This window comes from Branchiostoma belcheri, unplaced genomic scaffold (genome assembly GCF_001625305.1).
Source record: "Branchiostoma belcheri isolate BF01 breed outbred unplaced genomic scaffold, Haploidv18h27 scaffold87, whole genome shotgun sequence".
NCBI classification, from domain to species: Eukaryota; Metazoa; Chordata; class Leptocardii; order Amphioxiformes; family Branchiostomatidae; genus Branchiostoma; species Branchiostoma belcheri.
This window is the reverse complement of record NW_017804542.1, coordinates 767941-794455: the sequence shown is the minus strand read 5'-3', so window position 1 is coordinate 794455 and position 26515 is coordinate 767941. Positions and strand designations below refer to the sequence as shown.

At 48.0% G+C, this 26515-nt stretch overlaps 3 protein-coding genes across 4 annotated transcripts; 2 read left to right on the top strand and 1 right to left on the bottom strand.

Moving 5' to 3' along the window:
* The first annotated feature begins 1235 nt into the window (after window positions 1-1235).
* On the top strand, window positions 1236-3282 carry LOC109487236 (E3 ubiquitin-protein ligase TRIM56-like). Its single transcript, XM_019791222.1, has one exon. The coding sequence runs from the start codon at window positions 1288-1290 to the stop codon at window positions 3280-3282; it is 1995 nt and encodes a 664-aa protein (XP_019646781.1). The 5' UTR covers window positions 1236-1287.
* A 2427-nt stretch (window positions 3283-5709) lies between these two features.
* On the top strand, window positions 5710-19521 carry LOC109487266 (tripartite motif-containing protein 2-like). 2 transcript variants are annotated; one of them, XM_019791247.1, is made up of 2 exons: window positions 5710-6028; window positions 17694-19521. In XM_019791247.1, exons 1-2 carry the CDS (start codon window positions 5769-5771, stop codon window positions 19420-19422), a joined length of 1989 nt encoding a protein of 662 aa, XP_019646806.1. In that variant the 5' UTR covers window positions 5710-5768; the 3' UTR covers window positions 19423-19521. The 2 variants fall into 2 exon arrangements, with proteins under 2 accessions (XP_019646806.1, XP_019646807.1); XM_019791248.1 differs by lacking the exon at window positions 5710-6028 and adding an exon at window positions 13573-13649 and having other exon boundaries at window positions 17491-19521.
* Window positions 19522-20447: 926 nt separating this feature from the next.
* Window positions 20448-25061, bottom strand: LOC109487235. The gene is made up of 6 exons (XM_019791221.1): window positions 23951-25061; window positions 23293-23612; window positions 22725-22864; window positions 21879-22316; window positions 21301-21512; window positions 20448-20719 (listed from the first exon to the last, which is right to left on the bottom strand). The coding sequence occupies exons 1-6, from the start codon at window positions 25059-25061 to the stop codon at window positions 20448-20450; spliced, it is 2493 nt and encodes an 830-aa protein (XP_019646780.1).
* Window positions 25062-26515: the final 1454 nt, after the last annotated feature.

The window sequence follows — 26515 nt, the reverse complement described above, 5'->3', positions numbered from 1 at the left end:
TAAAGAATTGCTTTAGGCCCCCTAGCAGCGTTTTCAATACCTTGTGGTGTTTCGTGTGTTTGTTCTACGAGACATATAACTCTATAATGTTTTCCCAACAAGTATAGGAACACCTAGAATGGAACGTCCTAAGGCGACATTACACACGTAAACATCAATGATAGATCGCTCAAAGCCTTTTGCTGTGGCCCCATACCGGTGCAATAGCTCAATTGGTAGAGTGCTCGTTTTGTAACCGGGAGTTCAAACCCCGGCCGGGTCATACAATGGTACACACTTCTTTCTCTGCTTAGCACTCAGCACATATGAGAAAGAGTGTGGGAAGGTCAAGCACACAGCACTACCAGCGGACTAGCCCCCTGCTGTAGTGCGCTGCACAATTGTGTGTCGCCCAAGGGCTACGGAAATGGACATGGGCACCAAAACCCTATGCTCTGTATAGAGCACGGCTAGACCATTTAAAGCTTCAAGTGAGAGTCCAAAAGTCCGTATCAATACTTGATAAGAACGGCGCCCAACGCAAACAGCGACATGACAAACAAATTGGCATCTATTGTTAATACTGCTATTCTACTAGCAAAAATGTATATTTTCCGAAATAGAGATTCCGAAGTAGTTGCCTTAAAAGATTTTGTTAAATTCGTTAGTACTTATTGTATGATTGAGTTTATTATTGCACAGAATTGCCAAAAAGTAAAGAAACATATGGGAAAATGGGGAACACTACACAATTATCTCGTAAATTAGGAAACCGTTTGGAAACTGTTTTGCATTACTATTTAGTTTTTTTGTCTTGTATACCACGTATACTTTATTTGTATTCCTACAACTTTAATACTTTCTTGAAAATGCAATTAAAAAATTCCGCAGTTTATCCCTCAGTATTATGGCTGCCTTGTGCTGATTATCATATGACGTCACGTCTGCTACCCCTCCCAAAACACGAATGGAACCACCCACCACACACTAGCCTCCTTCGCAGTCTTGTTGGGCGTGGGCGTTATTTTTTTTGTGAGCGACGCGAGTAATATGCGGATTCTCTCTCCAACAGCGCGAATCCTTCTCTCGGTGGCAAAAACTTCCTCGGCAGCAAATCGTCCCTCGTGGCCACATATTACTCGCGTCGCTCACAGAAAAAAATAACGCCGACACCCAACAAGACTGCAAAGGAGGCTACCACATACCGTCACGAGGTAAAAGTCAATAAAGCGATCACAAATATTACCGATGCCCTTCTCGACGTTTCAGTAAGTGTGCCAGAGTGTACAAACACGTCCCCGGGTAAAGATGGCGTCCAACGCATTCAGCGACATTGCCGACGAATTTCTCGTCTGCCAGGTCTGTTTGGAGGACTTCAGGCAGCCTAAGATGCTGCCGTGTCTTCACACCTTCTGCCAGCCGTGTTTGAAGAAGCTCCTGGCCGCAGAGCCGGTAGGGAAACTGGACTGTCCGACATGCCGACAGGACGTGCCCCTCCCCCAGAATGGCGTCCAGGGGCGGAAGTCCAACTTCCTCGTCGGCAAACTGCGCGACATTCTGCAACAACAGTCGGCAGGAAAAACGTCCGAGGCGCGGGAGGATGGAGTCCCCTGTACGGTCTGTGAGGCCGGCAACTCGGCTCATTTTTACTGCGTGGAGTGTACCGATTACCTGTGCCAGACGTGTGACGACATGCACCGTCGCTTCAAAGGAAACCGGTCCCACAAACTTGTAACGGTTCAAGACCTGCAATCCGGCCAAGCTGCCGCCGAGCTCCGGGCAAGGGAGACCTCCAAGTGTGAGGATCACCGCGAAGTGAACAAGTTCTACTGTGACACCTGCCAGCGGGTCGTCTGTCTGCACTGCGTGGTCACGGCGCACAAAGAGCACCAGTATGTGGAGATAGAGAAGGCGGCAGAGAGGGAGGGGGCAAAGATCAAGGCAAAAGTGGCGACAGTCAAGAACACAATAGGCCTGCATGAGACGTGGAGACAACAGTTGCAGTCAGTGAGGGACGAGTGGCCTTCAGAGGTACGGCGTACAGAAGAACAGGTCAGGAAACAAGTCAAGACGATCATCGAGGCCGCGGAGAAGGCGGGAGACGACAGGATCGGCCAGCTTCGCGCCATGAATGCTGCTCGGGAGAAACAGATGGACGCCGCCATGGAGGCAGCTGAGATGGACCTGGCCTCGGCCAGGAGCTGTGTCCAGTTCGCGGACAACGTGTTGGAGTACGGCAGCCCGGCGGAGGTCATCTCGGTGGCCGGAGAACTGACCGGACGGTTGGACCGAACCGCGGAGGACAAAAACGCAGAGAGGGCTGAACTGACCGTGAACTTTGTGAACTTGACCTTTGACCCACCAGCTGGCGGACTGGAGCAGGAAGTCGCTAACCTTGTAGGTGGGATAAACCAGGTGAGAACACCTTTGATCCCACCGACTCCGCAGGTGCGACCGAACGTGGCGATCGGTAATGGCGACGTGAGTCTAGAACACGTCAAAACTGTTGGGGAGGAGGGCAATGGAGATGGACAGTTTAACTTTTCGTCCTCGCTCGCTGTCACCGCAGAGGGAGACATTGTCGTGACTGATTATGGCAACTCACGCCTGCAGTTTCTGGACAAAGATGGCTGCTTCAAGAAGAAGGTCGATCTGGGGTTCGAGCCTTGGTGCGTGGCGGCACTGACAAACGGCGAGCTGTTGGTGACAGAAGACGGACACAAGATTCACTTTCTGGACAAACAGGGGAGGAAGTCACGCGTCATCCAGGTGACAGGGGCTGCAGAGACAGATGGAACTACGAGAGGCATCGCTGTTGACGGTTCAGGACGCATCATCGTCACTATCGGGGACCAAGTTTTTGTACTCAGTCCCAGCGGTGACGTCATGCTGAAGTTCGGGGACAAAGGTCAAGGTCCGCAGCAGTTGGGTTCCGTCCTCGATGTGACCGTCAACAGCAGCAACCAGATCATCGTCAGTGACTGGAACAACAACAACTTGAAGATATTTGACTCCGCCGGTCGTCATCTCTTCACGTGCGGGTCACCTGGCTCGGGACCTGGTCAGCTGATCCACCCCCACTGTGTCATCACGGACAGCGAGGACAACATCATCGTGGCCGACTGGCACAACCATCGCGTTTCCCTGTTCAGTCGGGACGGCGCGTTTATCAGGCACGTGCTGACACGGCAGGACCACAGACTGTATTATCCAGTGGGACTGACGGTGACTCACGACGGACATTTGGTCGTTTCTGAATCTGAATGTATTTCTAATCATATCAAGTTTTTCAATGTAAAATAAAAAAGCAGCTTCCAAACTCCTTCTATTTAAGACCTAGTCAGTTGATTCGCCCCCACTATGTCATCACGGACAGCGAGGACAACATCATCGTGGCCGCCCTTTTCAACCATCGTGTTTCCCTGTTCAGTCGGGACGGCGCGTTTATCAGGCACGTGCTGACACGGGAGGAACACGGACTGTATTTTCCACTGGGACTGACGCTGACTCACTACGGACATTTGGTCGTTTCTGAATTTGGTGGTTCTATCAAGTTTTCCAAGTAAAATGAAAACTTTCTTTTAACAACTTGCTAACTCCCTCTATTCCATGTAAGTGGAATTGTACTTGGGACTCATGACGGATAATTGTTTGTTTCTCAATGTACATTTTTAATGTCCATTACAAATGTTAAAGCCTTTACATTATATTGCTATATACATATACATATATTGACATAAAGCCATTGACCCATGTGTGTCGTTAGGATACAATGTAATTATACGCTTCAAGTTGAATCTTTGAAGCCTACGGACGATTGCTAGTTGGATCTTTACATTTTTTCGTACATTATATTTGTAGGACTTTTGTCGGTGCACTTATCTATTTGTATCATCAATTATGTTCAAAAATGTTTGCAATTTGAACTCCCCATATTTTGACTCTACCATTACGTAAAGTAAACTTTAATAAGGTTGAAATATGATTTTTTAAACTTTAAACGCTTTTCAATAAAGAGTTGTTTTAGGCACCATTTAATCAGTTTTTCATCATTGCGGTGTTTGGTGTATTTATACAACGCGACATAAAAATAATTTCCTACAAATTCTACTGAATTTTAACTTTTTAACATTATACTACTAATAGCCAGTTATATAGCCAGTAGTATGATAGCCAGCGCTAAATAGCACCCCCACCCCACCTCCCTATCCCAACGAAATTATAATAAAGGTCTGTTTCTAAACAAAAAAGAACTTGAGAACAGAAGGAGACAATATTTTATTTTTGTTTAAGTGCAGTGCCGAAAAACTCCGAATTTATCACATCAACAGGTAAAGGGGTAGATACCATTGTAAGCCCTTTAATATATTTGCATCACCAATTAAATTTATGTAGGTTATCGATTTCAAACCTTTATATTTTAGTATTGAATATAAATCTAACGTAAACGTTGAGGTTGAAAATGTTGCTCGATAAAGAATTGCTTTAGGCCCCCCTAGCAGCGTTTTTCAATACCTTATGGTGTTTCGTGTGTTTATCCTACGAGACATATAACTCATGTTTCCCAACAAGTATAGGAACACCTAGAATGGAACGTCGTAAGGCGACATTACATACGTAAACATCAATGATAGATCGCTCAAAGCTTTTTTGCTGTGGCCCCATTTAAAGCTTCATATGAGAGTCCAAAAGGGGGCCACAGCAATAGCTCAGTTGGTAGAGTGCTCGTTTTGTAACCGGGAGTTCAAACCCCGGCCGGGTCATACAATGGTACACACTTCTTTCTCTGCTTAGCACTCAGCACATATGAGAAAGAGTGTGGGAAGGTCAAGCAGACAGCACTACCAGCGGACTAGCCCCCTGCTGTAGTGCCCTGCACAATTGTGTGTCGCCCAAGGGCTACGGAAATGGACATATGGGCACCAAAACCCTATGCTCTGTATAGAGCACGGCTAGACCATTTAAAGCTTCAAGTGAGAGTCCAAAAGTCCGTATCAATACTTGATAAGAACGGCGCCCAACGCAAACAGCGACATGACAAACAAATTGGCATATATTTTTTATACAGCTATTCTACTAGCAAAAAAATGTATATTTTCCGAAATAGAGATTCCAAAGTAGTTGCCTTAAAATGTTTTATTAAATTCGCTAGTACTTATTGTAAGATTGAGTTTATTATTGCACAGAATTGTCAAAAACTAAAGAAACATATGGAAAATGGGGAACAGTACACAATTATCTCGTTGATTAGGAAACCGGTTGTAAACTGTTTTTAATTACTATTTAGTTTTTTGTCTTGTATACCACGTATACTTTATTTGTATTCCTACAACTGTAATACTTTGTTGAAAATGCAATAAAAAAATTCCGTCAGTATTATGGCTGCCTTGTGCTGATTACCATATGACGTCACGTCTGCTACCCCTCCCAAAAACACAAATGGAACCACCCACCACACACTAGCCTCCTTCGCAGTCTTGTTGGGCGTCGGCGTTATTTTTTTTCTGTGAGCGAAGCGAGTAATATGCGGATTCTCTCTCCAACAGCGCGATCGCGCGAATCCTTCTCTCGGTGAAAAAAACTCCCTCGGCAGCAAATCGTCCCTCGCGGCCGCATACTACTCGCGTCGCTCACAGAAAAAATTACGCCGACGCCCAACAAGACTGCGAATGAGGCTACCACACACCGTCACGAGGTAAAAGTGAATAAAGCGATCACAAATATTACCGATGCCCCTCTCCACGTTTCAGTAAGTGTGCCAGAGTGTACAAACACGTCCTTAGGTAAAGATGGCGTCCAACGCAGTCAGCGACATTGCCGACGAGTTTCTCGTCTGCCAGGTCTGTCTGGAGGACTTCAGGCAGCCTAAGATGCTGCCGTGTCTTCACACCTTCTGCCAGCCGTGTTTGGAGAGGCTCCTGGCCGCAGAGCCGGTAGGGAAACTGGACTGTCCGACATGCCGACAGGACGTGCCCCTCCCCGAGAATGGCGTCCAGGGGCTGAAGTCCAACTTCCTCGTCGGCAAACTGCGCGACATTCTGCAACAACAGTTGGCAGGAAAAACGTCCGAGGCGCGGGAGGATGGAGTCCCCTGTACGGTCTGTGAGGCCGGCAACTTGGCCCAGTTTTACTGCGTGGAGTGTACCGACTACCTGTGTCACACGTGTGACGACATGCACCGTCGCTTCAAAGGGAACCGGTCCCACCAACTTGTAACGGTTCAAGACCTGCAATCCGGCCAAGCTGCCGCCGAGCTCCGGGCAAGGGAGACCTCCAAGTGTGAGGATCACCGCGAACTGAACAAGTTTTACTGTGACACCTGCCAGCGGGTCATCTGTCTGCACTGCGTGGTCACGGTGCACAAAGAGCACCAGTATGTGGAGATAGAGAAGGCGGCAGAGAGGGAGGGAGCAAAGATCCAGGCAAAAGTGACAACAGTCAAGAACACAGTAGGCCTGCATGAGACGTGGAGACAACAGTTGCAGTCAGTGAGGGACGAGTGGCCTTCAGAGGTACGGCGTACAGAAGAACAGGTCAGGAAACAAGTCAAGGCGATCATCGAGGCCGCGGAGAAGGCGGGAGACGACAGAATCGGCCAGCTTCGCGCCATGAATGCTGCTCGGGAGAAACAGATGGACGCCGCCATGGAGGCAGCTGAGATGGACCTGGCCTCGGCCAGGAGCTGTGTCCAGTTCGCGGACAACGTGTTGGAGTACGGCAGCCCGGCGGAGGTCATCTCGGTGGCCGGAGAACTGACCGGACGGTTGGACCGAACCGCGGAGGACAAAAGCGCCGAGAGGGCGGAACTGACCGTGAACTTTGTGAACTTGACCTTTGACCCACCAGCTGGCCGACTGGAGCAGGAAGTCTCTAAACTTGTAGGTGGGATAAACCAGGTGAGAACACCTTTGATCCCACCGACTCCGCAGGTGCGACTGAACGTGGAGATCGGTAATGGCGACGTGAGTCTAGAACACATCAAAAACTGTTGGGGAGGAGGGCAATGGAGATGGAGAGTTTTACCTTGCGAACTCGCTCGCTGTCACCGCAGACGGAGACATTGTCGCGACTGATCATAACAACTCACGGCTGCAGTTTCTAGACAAAGATGGCTGCTTCAAGAAGAAGGTCGATCTGGGGTTCAAGCCTCTGTGCGTGGCGGCACTGACAAACGGCGAGCTGTTGGTGACAGGAGACGGACACAAAATTCACGTTCTGGACAAACAGGGGAGGAAGTCACGCGTCATCCAGGTGACAGGGGCTGCAGAGACAGATAAAACCACATCCGGCATCGCTGTTGACGGTTCGGGACGCATCATCGTCACTATCGGGCACCAAGTGTTCGTACTCAGTCCCAGCGGTGACGTCATGCTGAAGTTCGGGGACAAAGGTCAAGGTCAGCAGCAGTTTGGTTCCACCCTCCGCGTGACCGTCAACAGCAGCAACCAGATCATCGTCAGTGACCATTGGAACCCCAACTTGAAGATATTTGACTCCGCCGGTCGTCATCTCTTCACGTGCGGGTCACAAGGCTCGGGACCTGGTCAGCTGCACTGGCCCCACTGTGTCATCACGGACAGCGAGGACAACATCATCGTGGCCGACTGTTACAACCAGCGCGTTTCCCTGTTCAGTCGGGACGGCGCGTTTATCAGGCACGTGCTGACAGAGGAGGAACACGGACTGGCATGGCCAATGGGACTGACGCTGACTCACGACGGACAATTGGTCATTTCTGAATGTCTTTCTAATCATATCAAGTTTTTCAATGTAAAATAAAAAAATAGCTTTCAAACTCCTTCTATTTAAGACGTGGTCAGCTGCACAGCCCCTACTGTGTGATCACGGACAGCGAGGACAACATCATCGTGGCTGATGACTGCGACAACCATCGGCATCGCGTTTCCCTGTTCAGTCGGGACGGCGCGTTTATCAGGCACGTGCTGACACGGGAGGAACACGGACTGTACGTTCCAATGGGACTGACGCTGACTCACGATGGACATTTGGTCGTTTCTGAATCTGGTGGTTCTATCAAGTTTTCCAAGTAAAATGAAAACTTTCTTTTAACAACTTCCTAACTCCCTCTATTCCATGCAAGTGGAATAGTACTTGGGACTCATAACGGATAATTGTTTTTTCTCAATGAAGTCCCGATTCTTTGAGATTTTCCATGTCCATTACAAATGTTAAAGCCTTCACATTGGTATATACATATATTGACATAAAGCCATTGATCCATGTGTGTCGTTACAATACAATGTAATTCTACACTTCAAGTTGAATCTTTGAAGCCTACGGACGATTGCTAGTTGGATCTTTACTTTTTTTGTACATAATATCTGTTGGACTGTTGTCGGTGTACTTGTATGTTCGTATCATCAATTATGTTCAAAAATGTTTGCAATTTGAACTTCCCATATGTTAACTCTACCATTACGTAAAGTAAACTTTGATAAGGTTTCCCTGTTCAGTCGGGACGGCGCGTTTATCAGACACGTGCTGACACGGGAGGAACACGGACTGTATTTTCCACTGGGACTGACGCTGACTCACGACGGACATGTGGTCGTTTCCGAACTTGGTAATTCTATCAAGTTTTTCCAAGTAAAATGAAAACTTTCTAATGGTATTAACAACTTCCTAACTCCTTCTATTCCATGTAAGTGGAATCTTTTTGTCAATGTAGATGTTAGTAATTCTATAAAGTTTTTCCAAGTAAAATGAAAACTTTCTTTTAACAACTTGCTAACTCCCTCTATTCCATGTAAGTAGAATTGTACTTGGGACTCATAACGGATAATTGTGTTTTCTCAATGTAGTCCCGATTCTTTGAGATTTTCCATGTCCATTACAAATGTTAAAGCCTTCACATTGCTATATACATATATTGACATAAAGCCATTAATCCATTAGTGGCGTTACAATACAATGTAATTCTACACTTCAAGTTGAATCTTTGAAGCCTACGGACGATTTCTAGATGGATCTTTACTTTTTTTCGTACATTATATTTGTAGGACTGTTGTCGGTGTACTTAAATATTTGTATCATTAATTATGTTCAAAAATGTTTGCAATTTGAACTCCCCATATTTTGACTCTACCATTATGTTAAGTGGACTTTGATAAGGTTGTACTATGATTTTTTAAAGTTTAAATGCTTTTCAATAAAGAGTTGTTTTAGGCGCCAGTTTTTCATCATTGCGGTGATTCGTGTATTTATACAACGCGACATAAGAATTACTAATTTCCTAGAAATTCTACTAAACTTTAACTTTTTGACATTATTCTACTAATAGCCAGTTATATAGCCAGTAGTATAATAGCCAGCGCTATATAGCACCCTCACCCCACCTCCCTATCCCCACGAACTTACAGGTCTGTTTCTTAACAAAAAAGAACTTGAGAACAGGAGGAGACAATATTTTATTTTTGTTTAAGTGCAGTGCCGAAGAACTCCGAATTTATCGCATCAAGAGGTAAAGGGGTCGATACCATTGTAAGCCCTTTAGAATATTTGCATCACCAATCAAATTTAAGAAGGTTATCGATTTCAAACCTTTATATACTAGTATTGAATATACATCTAACGTAAACGTTGAGGTTGAAAAATGTTGCTCGATAAAGAATTGCTTTAGCCCCCCCCCCCTAGGAGCGTTTTTCCATACCTTGTGGTGTTTCGTGTGTTTGTCCTACGAGACATATAATTCATGTTTTCCCAACAAGTATAGGAGCACCTAGAATGAAACGTCCTAAGGCGACATTACATACGTAAACATCAATGATAGATCGCTCAAAGCTTTTTGCTGTGGCCCCATACCGGTGCAATAGCTCAATTGGTAGAGTGCTTGCTTTGTAACCGGGAGGTCGTGAGTTCAAACCCCGGCCGGGTCATACAATGGTACACACTTCTTTCTCTACCTAGCACTCAGCACATATGAGAAAGAGTGTGGGAAGGTCAAGCACACAGCACTACCAGCGGACTAGCCCCCTGCTGTAGTGCCTGCACAATTGTGTGTCGCCCAAGGGCTACGGAAATGGACATGGGCACCAAAACTTTATGCTCTGTATAGAGCACGGCTAGACCATTTAAAGCTTCAAGTGAGAGTCCAAAAGTCCGTATCAATACTTGATAAAAAACGGCGCCCAACGCAAACAGCGACATGACAAACAAATTGGCATCTATTGTTAATACAGTTATTCTACTAGAAAAAATGTATATTTTCCTAAATAGAGATTCCGAAGTAGTTGCCTTAAATGGTTTTGTTCAATTCGTTAGCACTTATTGTAAGATTGAGTTTATTATTGAACAGAGTTGTAAAGAAGTAAAGAAACAAATGGGAAAATGGGGAACACTACACAATTATCTCGTAAATTAGGAAACCGTTTGTAAACTATTTTGGATTACTATTTAGTTTTTTTTCGTGTCTTGTATACCACGTATACTTTATTTGTATTCCTACAACTGTAATACTTTCTTGAAAATGCAATAAAAAATTCCGCAGTTTATCCCTCAGTATTATGGCTGCCTTGTGCTGATTACCGTACGTCGTCACGTCTGCTACCCCTCCCAAAAACACAAATGGAACCACCCACCACACACTAGCCTCCTTCGCAGTCTTGTCGGCGTTATTTTTGTCTGTGAGCGACGCGAGTAATATGCGGCCGCGAGGGACGATTTGCTGCCGAGGGAGTTTTTACGGCCGAGAGAAGGATTCGCTGTTGAAGCAAATCGTCCCTCCCGGCCGCATATTACTCGCGTCGCTCACAGAAAAAAATAACGCCCACGCCCAACAAGACTGCGAAGGAGGCTAACACATACCGTCACGAGGTAAATGTCAATAAAGCGATCACAAATATTACCGATACCCCTCTCGAACTTTTTAGTAAGTGTGCCAGAGTGTACAAACACGTCCCTGGGTAAAGATGTAAACTTTAGGTAAACTTTTAAAGTAGGCTTTTTAATTAAAAGTAAACTGCATTTTGACTAATGAGTACAAGCAAACTTTGATGAGGTTAACTTTTGGAAAGTGTTGTTTTCTAATGTTGGTGAATAAAAGGTTGTTTAAGGCACTATTCGAGTCTTCATTCCTAATTGTGTTTTTTCCTGTGTATCTTATAACTATTCTAGGCGACAGAATATTTATCCAAGGAACTTCTTATGTTTGAAAATGTTTAACGGAGGGCCAGTAGCTTTGGAACGAGGACTGTTACTAGTTACTAGACAAGCCACACCCAATAGCAACCACCCCAATAAAATTAACGCCCCCCACCCCACCCCCGACCCACCCAGAAGAAATCCAGGGATGACACATCATACCAACCGTCGGTGTCCATGGACACTAGATACTGTTCTCCGTAAGTCTGATCTACTAAAGAGGACTGAACTAAATTGCGAGTTACAGTCAGTCCCAGGCAGACCACATCATTGGCGAAGACTGACTGTACGTCCAGCGGGCTGGAATGCTCACAGTGGCCCGGGGAATTTCCTCTCAGGCCTAAGGAGAAGCCTGGATGCCAGAACCATGGTACATTATAGGCCTCTTTTTAGCCAGCGTGGCCCAGGGTATAACTGAGAGGGCTGTGGTATAATTTCCTTCGGGGCATGTTGGCCCTTGAGCCGAGGAACTGGTCTGTGCAGGCCCTGGAAACAGTCTGGCACCCAGACTACCATGTTGACCCTAGGAACTGGTCTGTGTAGGCCCTGGAAAACAGTCTGGCACCCAAGCTAGCATGTTTGCCCTGGAGCCGAGGAACCGGTCTGTGTAGGCCCTGGAAACAGTCTGGCACCCAGGCTAGCATGTTGGCCCTGGAGGCGAGGAACTGGTCTGTGCAGGCCCTGGAAACAGTCTGGTACCCAGGCTAGAATGTTGACCCTGGAGCCGAGGAACTGATCTGTGTAGGCGCTGGAAACAGTCTGGAACCCAGGCTAGCATGTTGGCCCTGGAGCCTGGATACTGGTCTGTGTAGGCCCTGGAAACAGTCTGGCACCCAGGCTGGCATGTTGGCCCTGGAGCCGACGAACTGATCTGTGTAGGCCCTGGAAACAGTCTGACACCCAGGCTACCATTTTGACCTTGAGCCGAGGAACTGGTCTGTGCAGGCCCTGAAAACAGTCTGGCACCCAGGCTAGCATGTTGGCCCTGGAGGCGAGGAACTGGTCTGTGTAGGCCCTGGAAACAGTCTGGAACCCAGGCTAGCATGTTGGCCCTGGAGCCGAGGAACTGGTCTGTGTAGGCCCTGGAAACAGTCTGGCTCCCAGGCTAGGAGATAACCTAGCTGTCGTTATACTGTTCACGACCTTCGTCCCAAATTGTTGATAACCAGAAGCTCGCTAGCCTGGAGTCAAGTCAATCATGGTTTGGGCTGGCTTTCTTTGTGTAATCTCCAAGCAGATGTTTAGGTGGCGCAAAAGACAGTATCAAATTGGCCAGGCAGTATCCATTAGCCAGACTGTATCCATTAGCCAGACAGTATCCATTAGCCACCTAAACATCTGCTTGGAGATTATCTTGGTGGGCGTCAGGAGGTATGTCTTCGCCGTCTGGCTCAGCTCGACACCCGCAGGAGTTCGCACGGCAAGAGTTCAAATAGGCCATTGCACAACTAATTAGTGATTCCGTGCAAAACGCCTACAGGGCACAAAACCACTAAAGGGCGACTAGTTCAACTAAGCGGGGGGGGGGCCTACTAGGCCCTACCAGGGCTCCAAAGGGAGTCCACACAGACCACGATAGGCTGGATACCAGTCTTGAAGTTATAAGAATCTTAATACCTTAGTGATGCGTATATCCCCTATGTTCTGGCTGTAGGAGTTTGCACGGCAAGAGTTCAAACAGGCCACAACTAATTAGTGCTGACGTGCAAAACGCCTATATATAGCTACAGGGCACAAAGTGGCGACTAGTTCAACTAAGCAGGGGGGGGGGGCTACTAGGGCTCCAAAGGGAGTCCGCTCAGACCACGTTAGACTGAATACCAGTCTAGAAGTTCTAAGAATTTTAACGTCGTCATAGACAAGGATATCTTTCGCCTAAAAAAATCAACCCTGTCTCATTGGGAGAGGTTCGTTGGCCTGCGAACATCAGTAATCGGTCGATTCATACATAAGAAAAGAGCAGTGATCAAGACGACACCGGCCGTATTCCGGCCGTGCTGCTCTAAGGGCGACAGTTACTCCTACACTGCCCTGCTCACAACCTTGCATGTTGTTTCCTTTCGTGTTTTATGAGAAACACGTCTGCGCGCCCCCATATCCACAAATGGAACAATCTAATCCACTTTGGTATCTTGTCCTTCCAGTTTTAGTGGGTGCGGAGACTTTGAAAATGGAGTCCGACGCACTCAGGAAAATCCATGTCCTGTTGTGTGCTGCCAGCTTGACTAGGATATACTTAGTAAGGGTGGCGTGTTGGTCTCAAAGGGCGGCAATTACTGTAGAGTTGTCTCGCTCAAACCTTGCATGCTCGATCTGAGCGTTTCATAAAAAAGAAGTTTGCGCCCCTCCGAGCACAGAAAATGGAACCGCCTAATATGACGTAAATAGGTGACGCATTTTTGGTATCTTGTCCTTCTTCTGCTTCCAGTTTCAGTGGGTGCGGAGACTTGTTTTTGAAAATGGCGTCCAACGTAGTCAGCGACATTGCCGACGAATTTCTCGTCTGCCAGGTCTGTTTGGATGACTTCAGGCAGCCTAAGATGCTGCCGTGTCTTCACACCTTCTGCCAGCCGTGTTTGGAGAAGCTCCTGGCCGCAGAGCCGGTAGGGAAACTGGACTGTCCGACATGCCGACAGGACGTGCCCCTCCCCCAGAATGGCGTCCAGGGACTGAAGTCCAACTTCCTCGTCGGTAAACTGCGCGACATTCTGCAACAACAGCCGGCAGGAAAAACGTCCGAGGCGCGGGAGGATGGAGTCCCCTGTACGGTCTGTGAGGCCGGCAACTCGGCCCAGTTTTACTGCGTGGAGTGTACCGACTACCTGTGCCACACGTGTGACGACATGCACCAACGGTTCAAAGGGAACCGGTCCCACAAACTTGTAACGGTTCAAGACCTGCAATCCGGCCAAGCTGCCGCCGAGCTCCGGGCAAGGGAGACCTCCAAGTGTGATGATCACCGCGAACTGAACAAGTTCTACTGTGACACCTGCCAGCGGGTCGTCTGTCTGCACTGCGTGGTCACGGCACACAAAGAGCACCAGTATGTGGAGATAGAGAAGGCGGCAGAGAGGGAGGGGGCAAAGATCAAGGCAAAAGTGGCGACAGTCAAGAACACAATAGGCCTGCATGAGACGTGGAGACAACAGTTGCAGTCAGTGAGGGACGAGTGGCCTTCAGAGGTACGGCGTACAGAAGAACAGGTCAGGAAACAAGTCAAGACGATCATCGAGGCCGCGGAGAAGGCGGGAGACGACAGGATCGGCCAGCTTCGCGCCATGAATGCTGCTCGGGAGAAACAGATGGACGCCGCCATGGAGGCAGCTGAGATGGACCTGGCCTCGGCCAGGAGCTGTGTCCAGTTCGCGGACAACGTGTTGGAGTACGGCAGCCCGGCGGAGGTCATCTCGGTGGCCGGAGAACTGACCGGACGGTTGGGCCGAACCGCGGAGGACAAAAGCGCCGAGAGGGCGGAACTGACCATGAACTTTGTGAACTTGACCTTTGACCCACCAGCTTGCGGGCTGGAGCAAGAATTCGCTAAACTTGTAGGTGGGATAAACCAGGTGAGAACACCTTTGATCCCACCGATTCCGCAGGTGCGACCGAACGTGGCGATCGGTAATGGCGGCGTGAGTCTAGAACACGTCAAAACTGTTGGGGAGGGGGGCAGTGGAGATGGACAGTTTAACTATCCGTCCTCGCTTGCTGTCACCGCAGAGGGAGACATTGTCGTGACTGATTGTTGCAACTCACGGCTGCAGTTTCTGGACAAAAATGGCTGCTTCAAGAAGAAGGTCGATCTGGGCTTCTGGCTTTGGTGCGTGGCGGCGCTGACAAACGGCGAGCTGTTAGTGACAGGAGACGGACACAAGATTCACGTTCTGGACAAACAGGGGAGGAAGTCACGCGTCATCCAGGTGACAGGGGCTGTAGAAAAAGATGGAACTACGAAAGGTGTCGCTGTTGACGGTTCGGGGCGCATCATCGTCACTATCGGGCACCAAGTGTTTGTACTCAGTCCCAGCGGTGACGTCATGCTGAAGTTTGGGGATAAAGGTGAAGGTCAGCAGCAGTTTTGTTCCTCCCTCCATGTGACCGTCAACAGCAGCAACCAGATCATCGTCAGTGACTGTTGGAATGACAACTTGAAAATATTTGACTCCGCCGGTCGTCATCTCTTCACGTGCGGGTCAGAAGGCTCGGGACCTGGTCAGCTGTACGGACCCGAATGTGTCATCACGGACAGCGAGGACAACATCATCGTGGCGGACTTTTGGAACCATCGCGTTTCCCTGTTCAGTCGGGACGGCGCGTTTATCAGGCACGTGCTGACACAGGAGGAACACGGACTGGCATATCCAATGGGACTGACGCTGACTCACGACGGACATTTGGTCGTTTCTGAACGTTTTGGTTCTATCAGGTTTTTCCAGGTAAAATGAAAACTTTCTAATAGTATTAACAACTTCCTAACTCCTTCTATTCCATGTAAGTGGAATCTGTTTCTCATTGTAGTCCCGATTGTTTGAGATTTTCCATGTCCATTACAAATGTTAAAGCCTTCACATTGCTATATACATGTATTTACATAAAGCCATTGATCCATGTGTGTCGTTAGGATACAATTGAATTCTACACTTCAAGTGGAATCTTTGAAGCCTACGGACGATTGCTAGTTGGATCTTTACTTTTTTGTACATCATATCTGTTGGACTGTTGTCAGTGTACTTGTATATTTGTATCATCAATCATGTTAAAAAATGTATGCAATTTGAACTCCCCATATTTTGACTCTACCATTATGTAAAGTGGACTTTGATAAGGTTGAAATGTGATTTTTTAAAACTTTAATAAATGCTTTTCAATAAAGAGTTGTTTTAGCCACCATTTAGTCAGTTTTTCATCATTGCGGTGTTTTGTGTATTTATACAACGCGACATAAAAATAATTTCCTACAAATTCTACTGAACTTTAACTTTTTAACATTATACTACTAATAGCCAGTTATATAGCCAGTAGTATGATAGCCAGCGCTATATAGCACCCCCACCCCACCTCCCTATCCCAACGAACTTATAATACAGGTCTGTTTCTAAACAAAAAAGAACTTGAGAACAGAAGGAGACAATATTTTATTTTTGTTTAAGTGCAGTGCCGAAGAACTCCGAATTTATCACATCAAGAGGTAAAGGGGTCGATACCATTGTACGCCCTTTCATATATTTGCATCACCAATTAAATTTATGTAGGTTATCAAGTTCAAACCTTTACATACTAGTATTGAATATAAATCTAACGTAAACGTTGAGGTTGAAAAATGTTGCTCGATAAAGAATTGCTTTAGGCCCCCTAGCAGCGTCTTTCAATACCTTGTGGTGTTTCGTGTGTTTGTCATACGAGACATATAACTCATGTTTTCCCAACAAGTATAGGAGCACCTAGAATGGAACGTCCTAGGGCGACAGTACATACGTAAACATCAATGATAGATCGCTCTAAGCTTTTGCTGTGGCCCCATTTAAAGCTTCAAGTGAGAGTCCAAAAGTCCGTGTTCAATACTTGATAAGAACGGCGCCCAACGCAAACAGCGACATGACAAACAAATTGGCATCTATTTTTAATACTGTTATTCTACTAGTTCGTTAGTACTTATTTTAAGATTGAGTTTATTATTGAACAGAGTTGTAAAGAAGTAAAGAAACAAATGGGAAAATGGGGAACACTACACAATTATCTCGTAAATTAGGAAACCGTTTGTAAACTATTTTGGATTACTATTTAGTTTTTTTTGTGTCTTGTATACCACGTATACTTTATTTGTATTCCTACAACTGTAATACGTTCTTGAAAATGCAATAAAAATTCCGCGTCCGGCAGTTTATCCCTCAGTATTATGGCTGCCTTGTGCTAATTACCATATGACATCACGTCTGCTACCCCCTCCCAAAAACACAAATGGAACCACCCACCACAAACTAGCCTCCTTCGCAGTCTTGTTGGGCGTCGGCGTTATTTTTTTTCTGTGAGCGACGCGAGTTATATGCGGATTCTCTTTACAACAGCGCGAATCCTTCTCTCGGTGGCAAAAAGTCCCTCGGCAGCAAATCGTCCCTCGCGGCCGCATATTACTGGCGTCGCTCACAGAAAAAATAACGCCGACGCCCAACAAGACTGCGAAGGAGGCTACTAGACACCATCACGAGGTAAAAGTCAATAAAGCGATCACAAATATTACCGATGCCCCTCTCGACGTTTCAGTAAGTGTGCCAGAGTGCACAAACACGTCCTTGAGTAAAGATGGCGTCCAACGCAGTCAGCGACATTGCCGACGAATTTCTCGCCTGCCAGGTCTGTTTGGAGGACTTCAGGCAGCCTAAGATGCTGCCGTGTCTTCACACCTTCTGCCAGCCGTGTTTGGAGAAGCTCCTGGCCGCAGAGCCGGTAGGGAAACTGGACTGTCCGACATGCCGACAGGACGTGCCCCTCCCCCAGAATGGCGTCCAGGGGCTGAAGTCCAACTTCCTCGTCGGCAAACTGCGCGACATTCTGCAACAACAGCCGGCAGGAAAAACGTCCGAGGCGCGGGAGGACGGAGTCCCCTGTACGGTCTGTGAGGCCGGCAACTCGGCCCAGTTTTACTGCGTGGAGTGTACCGACTACCTGTGTCACACGTGTGACGACATGCACCGTCGCTTCAAAGGGAACCGGTCCCACAAACTTGTAACGGTTCAAGACCTGCAATCCGGCCAAGCTGCCGCCGAGCTCCGGGCAAGGGAGACCTCCAAGTGTGAGGTTCACCGCGAACTGAACAAGTTCTACTGTGACACCTGCCAGCGGGTCATCTGTCTGCACTGCGTGGTCACGGCGCACAAAGAGCACCAGTATGTGGAGATAGAGAAGGCGGCAGAGAGGGAGGGTGCAAAGATCAAGGCAAAAGTGACGACAGTCAAGAACACAGCAGGCCTGCATGAGACGTGGAGACAACAGTTGCAGTCAGTGAGGGACAAGTGGCCTTCAGAGGTACGGCGTACAGAAGAACAGGTCAGAAAACAAGTCAAGGCGATCATCGAGGCCGCGGAGAAGGCTGGAGACGACAGAATCGGCCAGCTTCGCGCCATGAATGCTGCTCGGGAGAAACAGATGGACGCCGCCATGGAGGCAGCTGAGATGGACCTGGCCTCGGCCAGGAGCTGTGTCCAGTTCGCGGACAACGTGTTGGAGTACGGCAGCCCGGCGGAGGTCATCTCGGTGGCCGGAGAACTGACCGGACGGTTGGACCGAACCGCGGAGGACAAAAGCGCCGAGAGGGCGGAACTGACCATGAACTTCGTGAACTTGACCTTTGACCCTCCAGCTGGCGGGCTGGAGCAGGAAGTCGCTAAACTTGTAGGTGGGATAAACCAGGTGAGAACACCTTTGATCCCACCGACTCCGCAGGTGCGACTGAACGTGGCGATCGGTAATGGCGACGTGAGTCTAGAACACGTCAAAACTGTAGGGGAGTACGGCAGTGGAGATGGAGAGTTTGACTATCCGTCCTCGCTCGCTGTCACCGCAGAGGGAGACATTGTCGTGACTGATTGGGACAACTCACGCCTGCAGTTTCTGGACAAAGATGGATCCTTTAAAAAGAAGATTGATCTGGGGTTCAAGCCTTGTTGTGTGGTGGCACTGACAAACGGCGAGCTGTTTGTGACAGGAGACGGACACAAGATTCACGTTCTGGACAAACAGGGGAGGAAGTCGCGCGTCATCCAGGTGACAGGGGCTGCAGAGACAGATAGAAGTACATACGGCGTCGCTGTTGACGGTTCGGGACGCATCATCGTCACTATCGGGCACCAAGTGTTTGCACTCAGTCCCAGCGGTGACGTCATGCTGAAGTTCGGGGAGAAAGGTCAAGGTCAGCAGTTGGGTTCCGCCCTCCGTGTGACCGTCAACAGCAGCAACCAGATCATCGTCAGTGACTATCACAACCACAACTTGAAGATATTTGACTCCGCCGGTCGTCATCTCTTCACGTTTGGGTCATATGGCGTGGGACCTGGTCAGCTGGACGAGCCCTACTGTGTCATCACGGACAGCGAGGACAACATCATCGTGGCCGACTGGCACAACCATCACGTTTCCCTGTCCAGTCGGGACGGCGCGTTTATCAGGCACGTGCTGACAGGGGAGGAACACGGACTGTATTTTCCAATGGGACTGACGCTGACTCACGACGGACATTTGGTCGTTTCTGAAGCTAGTAATTCTATCAAGTTTTTCCAAGTAAAATGAAAACTTTCAATTAACAACTTCCTAACTCCCTCTATTCCATGTAAGTGGAATTGTACTTGGGACTCATAACGGATAATTGTTTTTTTCTCAATGTAGTTCCGATTCTTTGAGGTTTTCCATGTCCATTTCAAATGTTAAAGCCTTCACGTTAGTATATACATGTATTTACATAAAGCCATTAATCCATTAGTGGCGTTACAATACAATGTAATTCTACACTTTAAGTTGAATCTTTGAAGCCTACGGACGATTGCTAGTTGGATCTTTACTTTTTTGTACATTATATCTGTTGGACTGTTGTCGGTGTACTTGTATGTTTGTATCATCAATTATGTTAAAAAATGTATGCAATTTGAACTCCCCATATTTTGACTCTACCATTACGTAAAGTAAACTTTTATAAGGTTGAAATGTAATTTTTTTAACTTTAAATGCTGTTCAATAAAGAGTTGTTTAGGCACCATTTAGGCAGTTTCTCATTATTGCGGTGTTTCGTGTATCTATACAACGCGACATAATAATCGATACTTTCCTAGAATTTCTACTGAATTTTAACGTTTTGACATTATTCTAATAATCAGTTATATCCAGTAGTATAATAGCCAGTGCTATATAGCATAACACCCTACCTCCCTATCCACACGACAAACTTGCAGGTCTGTTTCTAAACAAATAAAAAGAACTTGAGAACAGAAGACAATAGTTTATTTTTGCGTACGTGCAGTGCTGAAAAGACTTCGAATCTGTCACATCATGCCAACCGTCGGTGTCACTGGCTGCACAAAATGTGTGAGGAAAACATACGGTTACTGCTGTTGTTCTCGTCATTACTGCTGTTGTTATTGCCGTTGGCGTTGTTGTTGCTGCCGTTGGTGTTGTTGTTGTTGCCTTTGGTGTTGTTGTTGTTGCTGCCGTTGGTGTTGTTGTTGCTGTCGTTGGTGTTGTTGTTGTTGGTGTTGTTGTTGTTGGTGTTGTTGTTGCTGTCGTTGGTGTTGTTGTTGTTGTTGTTGTTGCTGTCGTTGTTGTCACCAGAGGAAGATGGAGCAGCCGTCCTCCCGCGCCATGGCCAGTAGACAGTCCAGCACCACCAACATGTCGTGTCTGAAGGTGTCCGGCACCAGGCGGCCCACCGTCTCCCGGAGCAACTCTGCGTCATGGTAACCTGGGAGATAGAACAAAACAGGTAACCTTGGTAACATGACCAGCAGACAGTCCAGCACCACCAGCATGTCGCGTCTGAAGGTGTCCGGCACCAGGCGGCCCACAGTCTCCCGGAGCAACTCTGCGTCATGGTAACCTGGGAGATAGAACGGGTAACCATGGTAACCTGGGAGACAGAGCAGGTAACCATGGTAACCTGGGAGACAGAACGGGTAACCATGGTAACCTGGGAGACAGAACGGGTAACCATGGTAACCTGGGAGACAGAACAGGTAACCATGGTAACCTGGGAGACAGAACAGGTAACCACGGTAACCTGGGAGACAGAACAGGTAACCATGGTAACCTGGTAGACAGAACAGGTAACCATGGTAACCTGGGAGACAGAACAGGTAACCATGGTAACCTGGGAGACAGAACGGAACAGATAACCATGGTAACCTTGGAGACAGAACAGGTAACCATGGTAACCTGGGAGACAGAACAGGTAACCATGGTAACCTGGGAGACAGAACAGGTAACCATTGTAACCTGGGAGATAGAACAGGTAACCATGGTAACCTGGGAGACAGAACAGAACAGGTAACCATGGTAACCTGGGAGACAGAACAGGTAATCATGTTAACCTGGGAGACAGAACAGGTAACCTTGGTAACCTGGGAGACAGAAGACTATGCCATGGGTCAAGGGACCAATCTATAATGTACATGTATATACCTTTCTGTTGCACGAAGCTGTACTTGTCCCAGTCTGTGCCGAACCTGCCGAACCGCAGCAGGATGTCCGTCATGAAGAACGGGTGTCTCTGCGGGTCGAACCCGTACAGCCGCAGGGTGGCCGTGACGCGACCCAGCTTCCGGGTCAGGAACTCTTTCTCATCCGGGTCAGGCTCCAGCCGGACCAGGTCACCGATCGTGCGCAGGCTGAAACTTTTGGTTGGGTTGGGAAAAAAAGAATCAATGAAAGAAAATCGAATGAATGGATGGACATTCAGTAAATGAATTATTGTAAAACTATTTCGCAGCCTGCTGAATTGAAAAAAATATATACATGTACAACTATTTTATCGTGGAAGTTAAATCTCTCGCAAGGCAAAAAGTTTCACCGAATTTTCAACTTTTTTGTACTGGGGCCTTCGTTAGGTTCGAATGACCATTCAAAGACCACGTGACCTTGCAGGGCCTCCTCACATAAAAAAATGACCAGGGACCAAAGTGATCGATACATTACGATGACTCATAAGAATTGATTGATTGATTGATTGATTGATTGGTTGATTGATAATTGGTAATCACCTGGCATGGTCGATCTTTTGCCTTGGAAAGACGGACACCAGCACTCGCTGTTCCAACTGGTGGCACACCTCCCCCAGGAGACGGACTTCTCTGACGTCATGGGCTTCGGAACTCCTCCGCGCTCTTCCATCCATCGTCTCTTCTCCCCCCGTAAAACTCGCCATTTTGGAAAGGCTCCCTCCAAGACCGGAGTCATCGGGTTGTGTTGTCTCCTTGTTTGCCAACTGGACGGCAGTACCGGAGTGTTCCGCATGAGGGCGCGGTATATACAGCCTGGGTGCTGAAGCGCCTTCCTGTGAGCATGAAGCGGGAAGAGGCGGGAACGCGCCAAGCCTTCGCGCGTCGCGCCAAAGGCTCTGGTGGTCGCGAACCGTCAAGTCTAGGTCGATCAGGCTCCGCTCCAGGTGGTGCAAGACGCGCTTGATCTCTCGCACCGAGCTTTCCAGCCAGACGGGGTCGGGGCCGGGCGACTCCCTCGCCCGCCGGCGTGTTACTGCATCCCTCGGTGAACGGGCTGTGCTATCTTTCCAGTCGGGGCCTGGAGCCTCCCGCGAACGACGGCGTTGCAAGGCATCTCTCGGTGAACGGGCTGTGCTCTCCTGCCAGTCGGGACCTGGAGCTTCCCGTGACCGCCGGCGTGTGCTGGCATCCCTCGATGATCGGACCGAGCCCTCCTGCCGGGTTGAGTCGGAGCCTGAAGCATCCCTTGACCGACGGCGTGCATTGGCATCACTCGGTGATCGGTCTGAGCTTTGATGCTGCCTGTCGGAGTCTGACGCTTCCCGTGCCCGCCGGCGTTTCTCTGCGTCCCTCGGCGGACGGAGGGAGGCCAGCTCCCTCAGGCACCTGCCCAGCCCTCGACCGGACACCGTGAAGCCGCCGGGGTCGTCCTCGGAGCCGAGTTGAGACAGCTCCGACAGGGACCGGCAGTCGTCCGGTGACAGCAGGCCCTGGTGCCACGCGATCACCAGGCTGATCAGAGATATCTTCAACCGGAAATAAACATTTTTTTAGAAACCTTGAGCCAAAACTAGAAAGGTAGCATTGATATTTGCAAAGCAAATACAGAATGTTTACCTTCACACCTAACCTTTACCTAACAAATTACTGCTCTACTTATTCTTACTCAAACACATTCATATGTATGGTGACCAGCCCCTCCGACTCTGCCCTGCCACTTGCTACATAATGCTTTGGAACACCACACGGTGTTTGCTACAGCACCAGTTACCATGGTGACCGTCTGGTCCCGGTCATTGACTCTATTTGGAACGGATGATGAGCAAACGGAGCAAAAGCGGTATGTTTTCCTTCTACAAAGGTAAACATGATAACACATCAAGTTCAATAATCATAAATGAATGATAAATAATAATTTTACCTATAACACTTGGATAACACATAATAATCTGACCTGCTTTAGCTCGGCGTTGCGCTTGAACAGTTTCAGCTGATCTTTGAGAAGATCGTTCTCGCTACACATCCGTTCGTTCATCTTCGTCAGCCTTCGGAGGATTTCGGAGTCGTCCGCCGACAACTCGGAACCGCTCGGGCCCGACCCGCGCGTCACGGTGGTTGCTATGCGCCTGACCCCGCCTAGAGACGATGCTGACTCCCGCGTTGTTGAAGTCTTTGAAGTCGATCTTGACGCTCCCGAAGCTTCAGCCGAACTTTCGTAACTCCTACGGAGACTTAAGACTTCGGAGGTTCCGACGCTCGGTCCTTGGGCTCTACCTTGATTGATTGATTGATTTTATTGGTTTGCACATTAAACAAAACAGGCAGTAATAATACAAAACAAGGATAAAAACTGTTGCAGAGGGAGGGGAGAAGCATGGAATGCTCATACAAGGCCCTCCTCCTCTAAACTATGCAAAATTAAATATAATCAATAAATGGAAATAATACAATAGAAAATGGAAATAATACAATAAGGATAATCAAATAATATACGGTATAAATTAATGACAATGAAATAAGGTAATGTAAGTTATAAAATTAATGCAGTGCAATAATGATAATTATAATAATTATTATGAGTTAAAATAAGAGAGAACACTAAATGAAACTACCTTGATTCGAAGAAGCGCTTTCGCGCGACGGTTCCGAAAACAACTTAGTACTCGACGCGGGCCAAGAGCCGTTGCCAAGAGAAGCGTCCACGTCACTAGACTTTGCTTTTGAGGTGAGCTCGGATGGACCAGAGGAAACCTTTCCTAGAGTAGCCCCATCGTCGCGCGATTGGTGAGACGCCTGTGGCTGTAAAGACGGCATCGAAGGAAAGTCTCTCGTCGCCAAGGAGTCTTGGCTACGTCTTGGCGAGGTCGCGAAGACTCTTGAAGACGCCGGGGTGGACTCGGGTGTCAAGGCGTCCCCCTTTTCTTGAGACTTTTGTGGAGACAGCAAACCGGAGGAAGAGGAAGTGACGTAGCCTTTAGGAAGAGAGTCCCAGGGTTCGAGATCGTCGGTACAGAGAGTTGAGGGGTAGCGGTCGGAAAGGGCACTGCTGTCCCGGCGGAGCTGGGCACTGCTGTCCCGGCCTAGCTGAGCACTGCTGTCTCGGCGCAGTTGGTCATGGTCGGACAGCACTCTGTTGTCCCGACGGTCGGATAGCACACTGCTATCCCGGCCTGGTGGGGCACTGCTGTCCCGGGGGAGCTGTCCACTGATGTCCCGGCCAAGCTGATCGCGGTCGGAGAGGGCACTGCTGTTCCGACGGAGCTGATCACTAGTGGATAGCATACTGCTATCCCGGGGGAGCTGTCCACTGCTGTCCCGGCCTAGCTGATCGCGGTTGGACAGCACATTGCTGTCTCGGCGGTCGGAATGGGCGCTGCTGTCCCTGCGTAGTGCCTGGCGGTCGGACAGCATACCGCTGTCCCGACGGAGCTGGTCACTGCTGTCCCGTCGGTCAGACAGCACACTGCTGTCCCGTTGGGTGGACAACACACTGCTATCCCGTCGGATCTGTTCACTGCTTGCTGCTCTCTCGCTCTTGGGTGTTGACGTAAACATGACCTTCGAGGGTCTCCGGCTGGCTGACTCCTCCCCGTTTCCCGCTAGACGCGAGGACTGTCGACTGACCGAGGGCGTCACGTCGGGCGTGCCCTCGGGCGTGGCGCCTGGAGTGCCCTCGGACTGGATAGTGGAGAGTGACAGGTCGGGCGTCAGAGCGCTCGCCATGGTCTCAACACTTTTCGTAAACCTAAGCCACAAGCATGTCTTGTCAAATACAAGTCTGTCCGATTTGTTGTGTGTGCGTTGCTATCTTGTACTATTACGTCGGAATAGTTGTTCTAGAACGCTGGTTAAAGTATCATTGTGAGTTTCGCTATTCGTTGTATTCTTGAAGAAATTTTCGCTGTTCGTTGTTTATTCTTTCGTCATGAAAGTTAGGTGTGAAGTTTAGGAAGGACAGTATTTTTTTCGGTGCTAATGTTACGATCAGAAGTTCAGCTTTTGTTGTGTCCAAAACTAGACGGTCTGCACGGAAAGATTCGCCCGAAAATGCGCCAGAACAGCGATATTGTAGATCGTCACCTTCCAACTGTGCTTTACGTTCCAGAACGTCAATCGAATGCTAATTCTGAAGCACAAAACACGGTTGCAATGCACTTAGAGACCGACAGGAGTCGACCTTAGCGCTATAGGCAGACTGTCATCAATGGCTATCAAAATGTAAGACAAAATTTCCAACGACTATTGTTAAAATCTGCAGGTTTCTACTGGTTATTTTAAACAGATACAATAAGGAAAAATGGAATAAAACGCGTTGTCAGAAAAGTATGTACATCTTTATTTCATTCCATACAGTCCCAACTTTCGATCATTATCTAACACGATATATTTTTACATTTTTTACTCCATTTTCTACTCTTCCATATGAAAACCCCAAAGCCCATAACAAGAGGCTCTAGAAGACGCAACAAGATGGTCAGACAAACGTTGGGATTTTAGGGACGAACAGTATAAGTTGGTTCACGGGTTGAACTGCGCCTGATCAAAGTCAAAAGTTGAATGGCCTTTTTGTTATGTCTCAGGGGCCTTCAAGCTCAACATCCGCATATTATACAATGCATCAAGCTGAAAATGCGCAGGGCAAACCGTGCACCAGCTTATACATAAATACTGAGGGTTATTTTCCCTGCAAAATGTGTTAGAGAGACAGTGCGTGAACCACACATAACGTACAAATCAATTTCCGAACAAGACTTAGAATCTTCAGGCCCGAATAATTCCTTTTTTTTTCTGGGGCCCAATTTTTTCCTTCATTAATTCTGTCTCTAGAAATAGAGATCACTTTCTATGTTCTGTACTTTTTTTCTTTCTTCACTCCAATATCTCCGCCAAATCTGTTTCTGTCATTCATAATTTGGCAACCAGAGGAATTCATCATTCGAAACTGTTACGTTTGTTAAGTTATGCCAAAATGTTTGCCATTTCTTGCCGATCAAATCTTGCACTTCGAAATCCTTCTATACCAGAGCCGTTTCTTCTCTACCGCTTTAAGTATGTGAGAGACAAAAAATGGTTGGGCATGAAACTAAATCCTGACTGGAAGGCATTGGATGCATGGAGGAATGTCAAAGCTGTGACTGAAGGGGGGTGGGCGAGCCCATCCCAATATGGGACATCTG

Coding starts and splice junctions, on each gene's coding strand:
- LOC109487236 (XM_019791222.1), top strand. CDS start 1,288: ATGGCGTCCAACGCATTCAGCGACATTGCCGACGAATTTCTCGTCTGC.
- LOC109487266 (XM_019791247.1), top strand. CDS start 5,769: ATGGCGTCCAACGCAGTCAGCGACATTGCCGACGAGTTTCTCGTCTGC. Junction 6,029..17,693: donor CGCGACATTCTGCAACAACA/GTTGGCAGGAAA, acceptor CGACATTCTGCA/ACAACAGCCGGCAGGAAAAA.
- LOC109487235 (XM_019791221.1), bottom strand. CDS start 25,061: ATGGCGAGCGCTCTGACGCCCGACCTGTCACTCTCCACTATCCAGTCC. Junction 21,513..21,878: donor CAAAAGATCGACCATGCCAG/GTGATTACCAAT, acceptor CCCAACCAAAAG/TTTCAGCCTGCGCACGATCG. Junction 20,720..21,300: donor CAGCTTCGTGCAACAGAAAG/GTATATACATGT, acceptor TCTATCTCCCAG/GTTACCATGACGCAGAGTTG.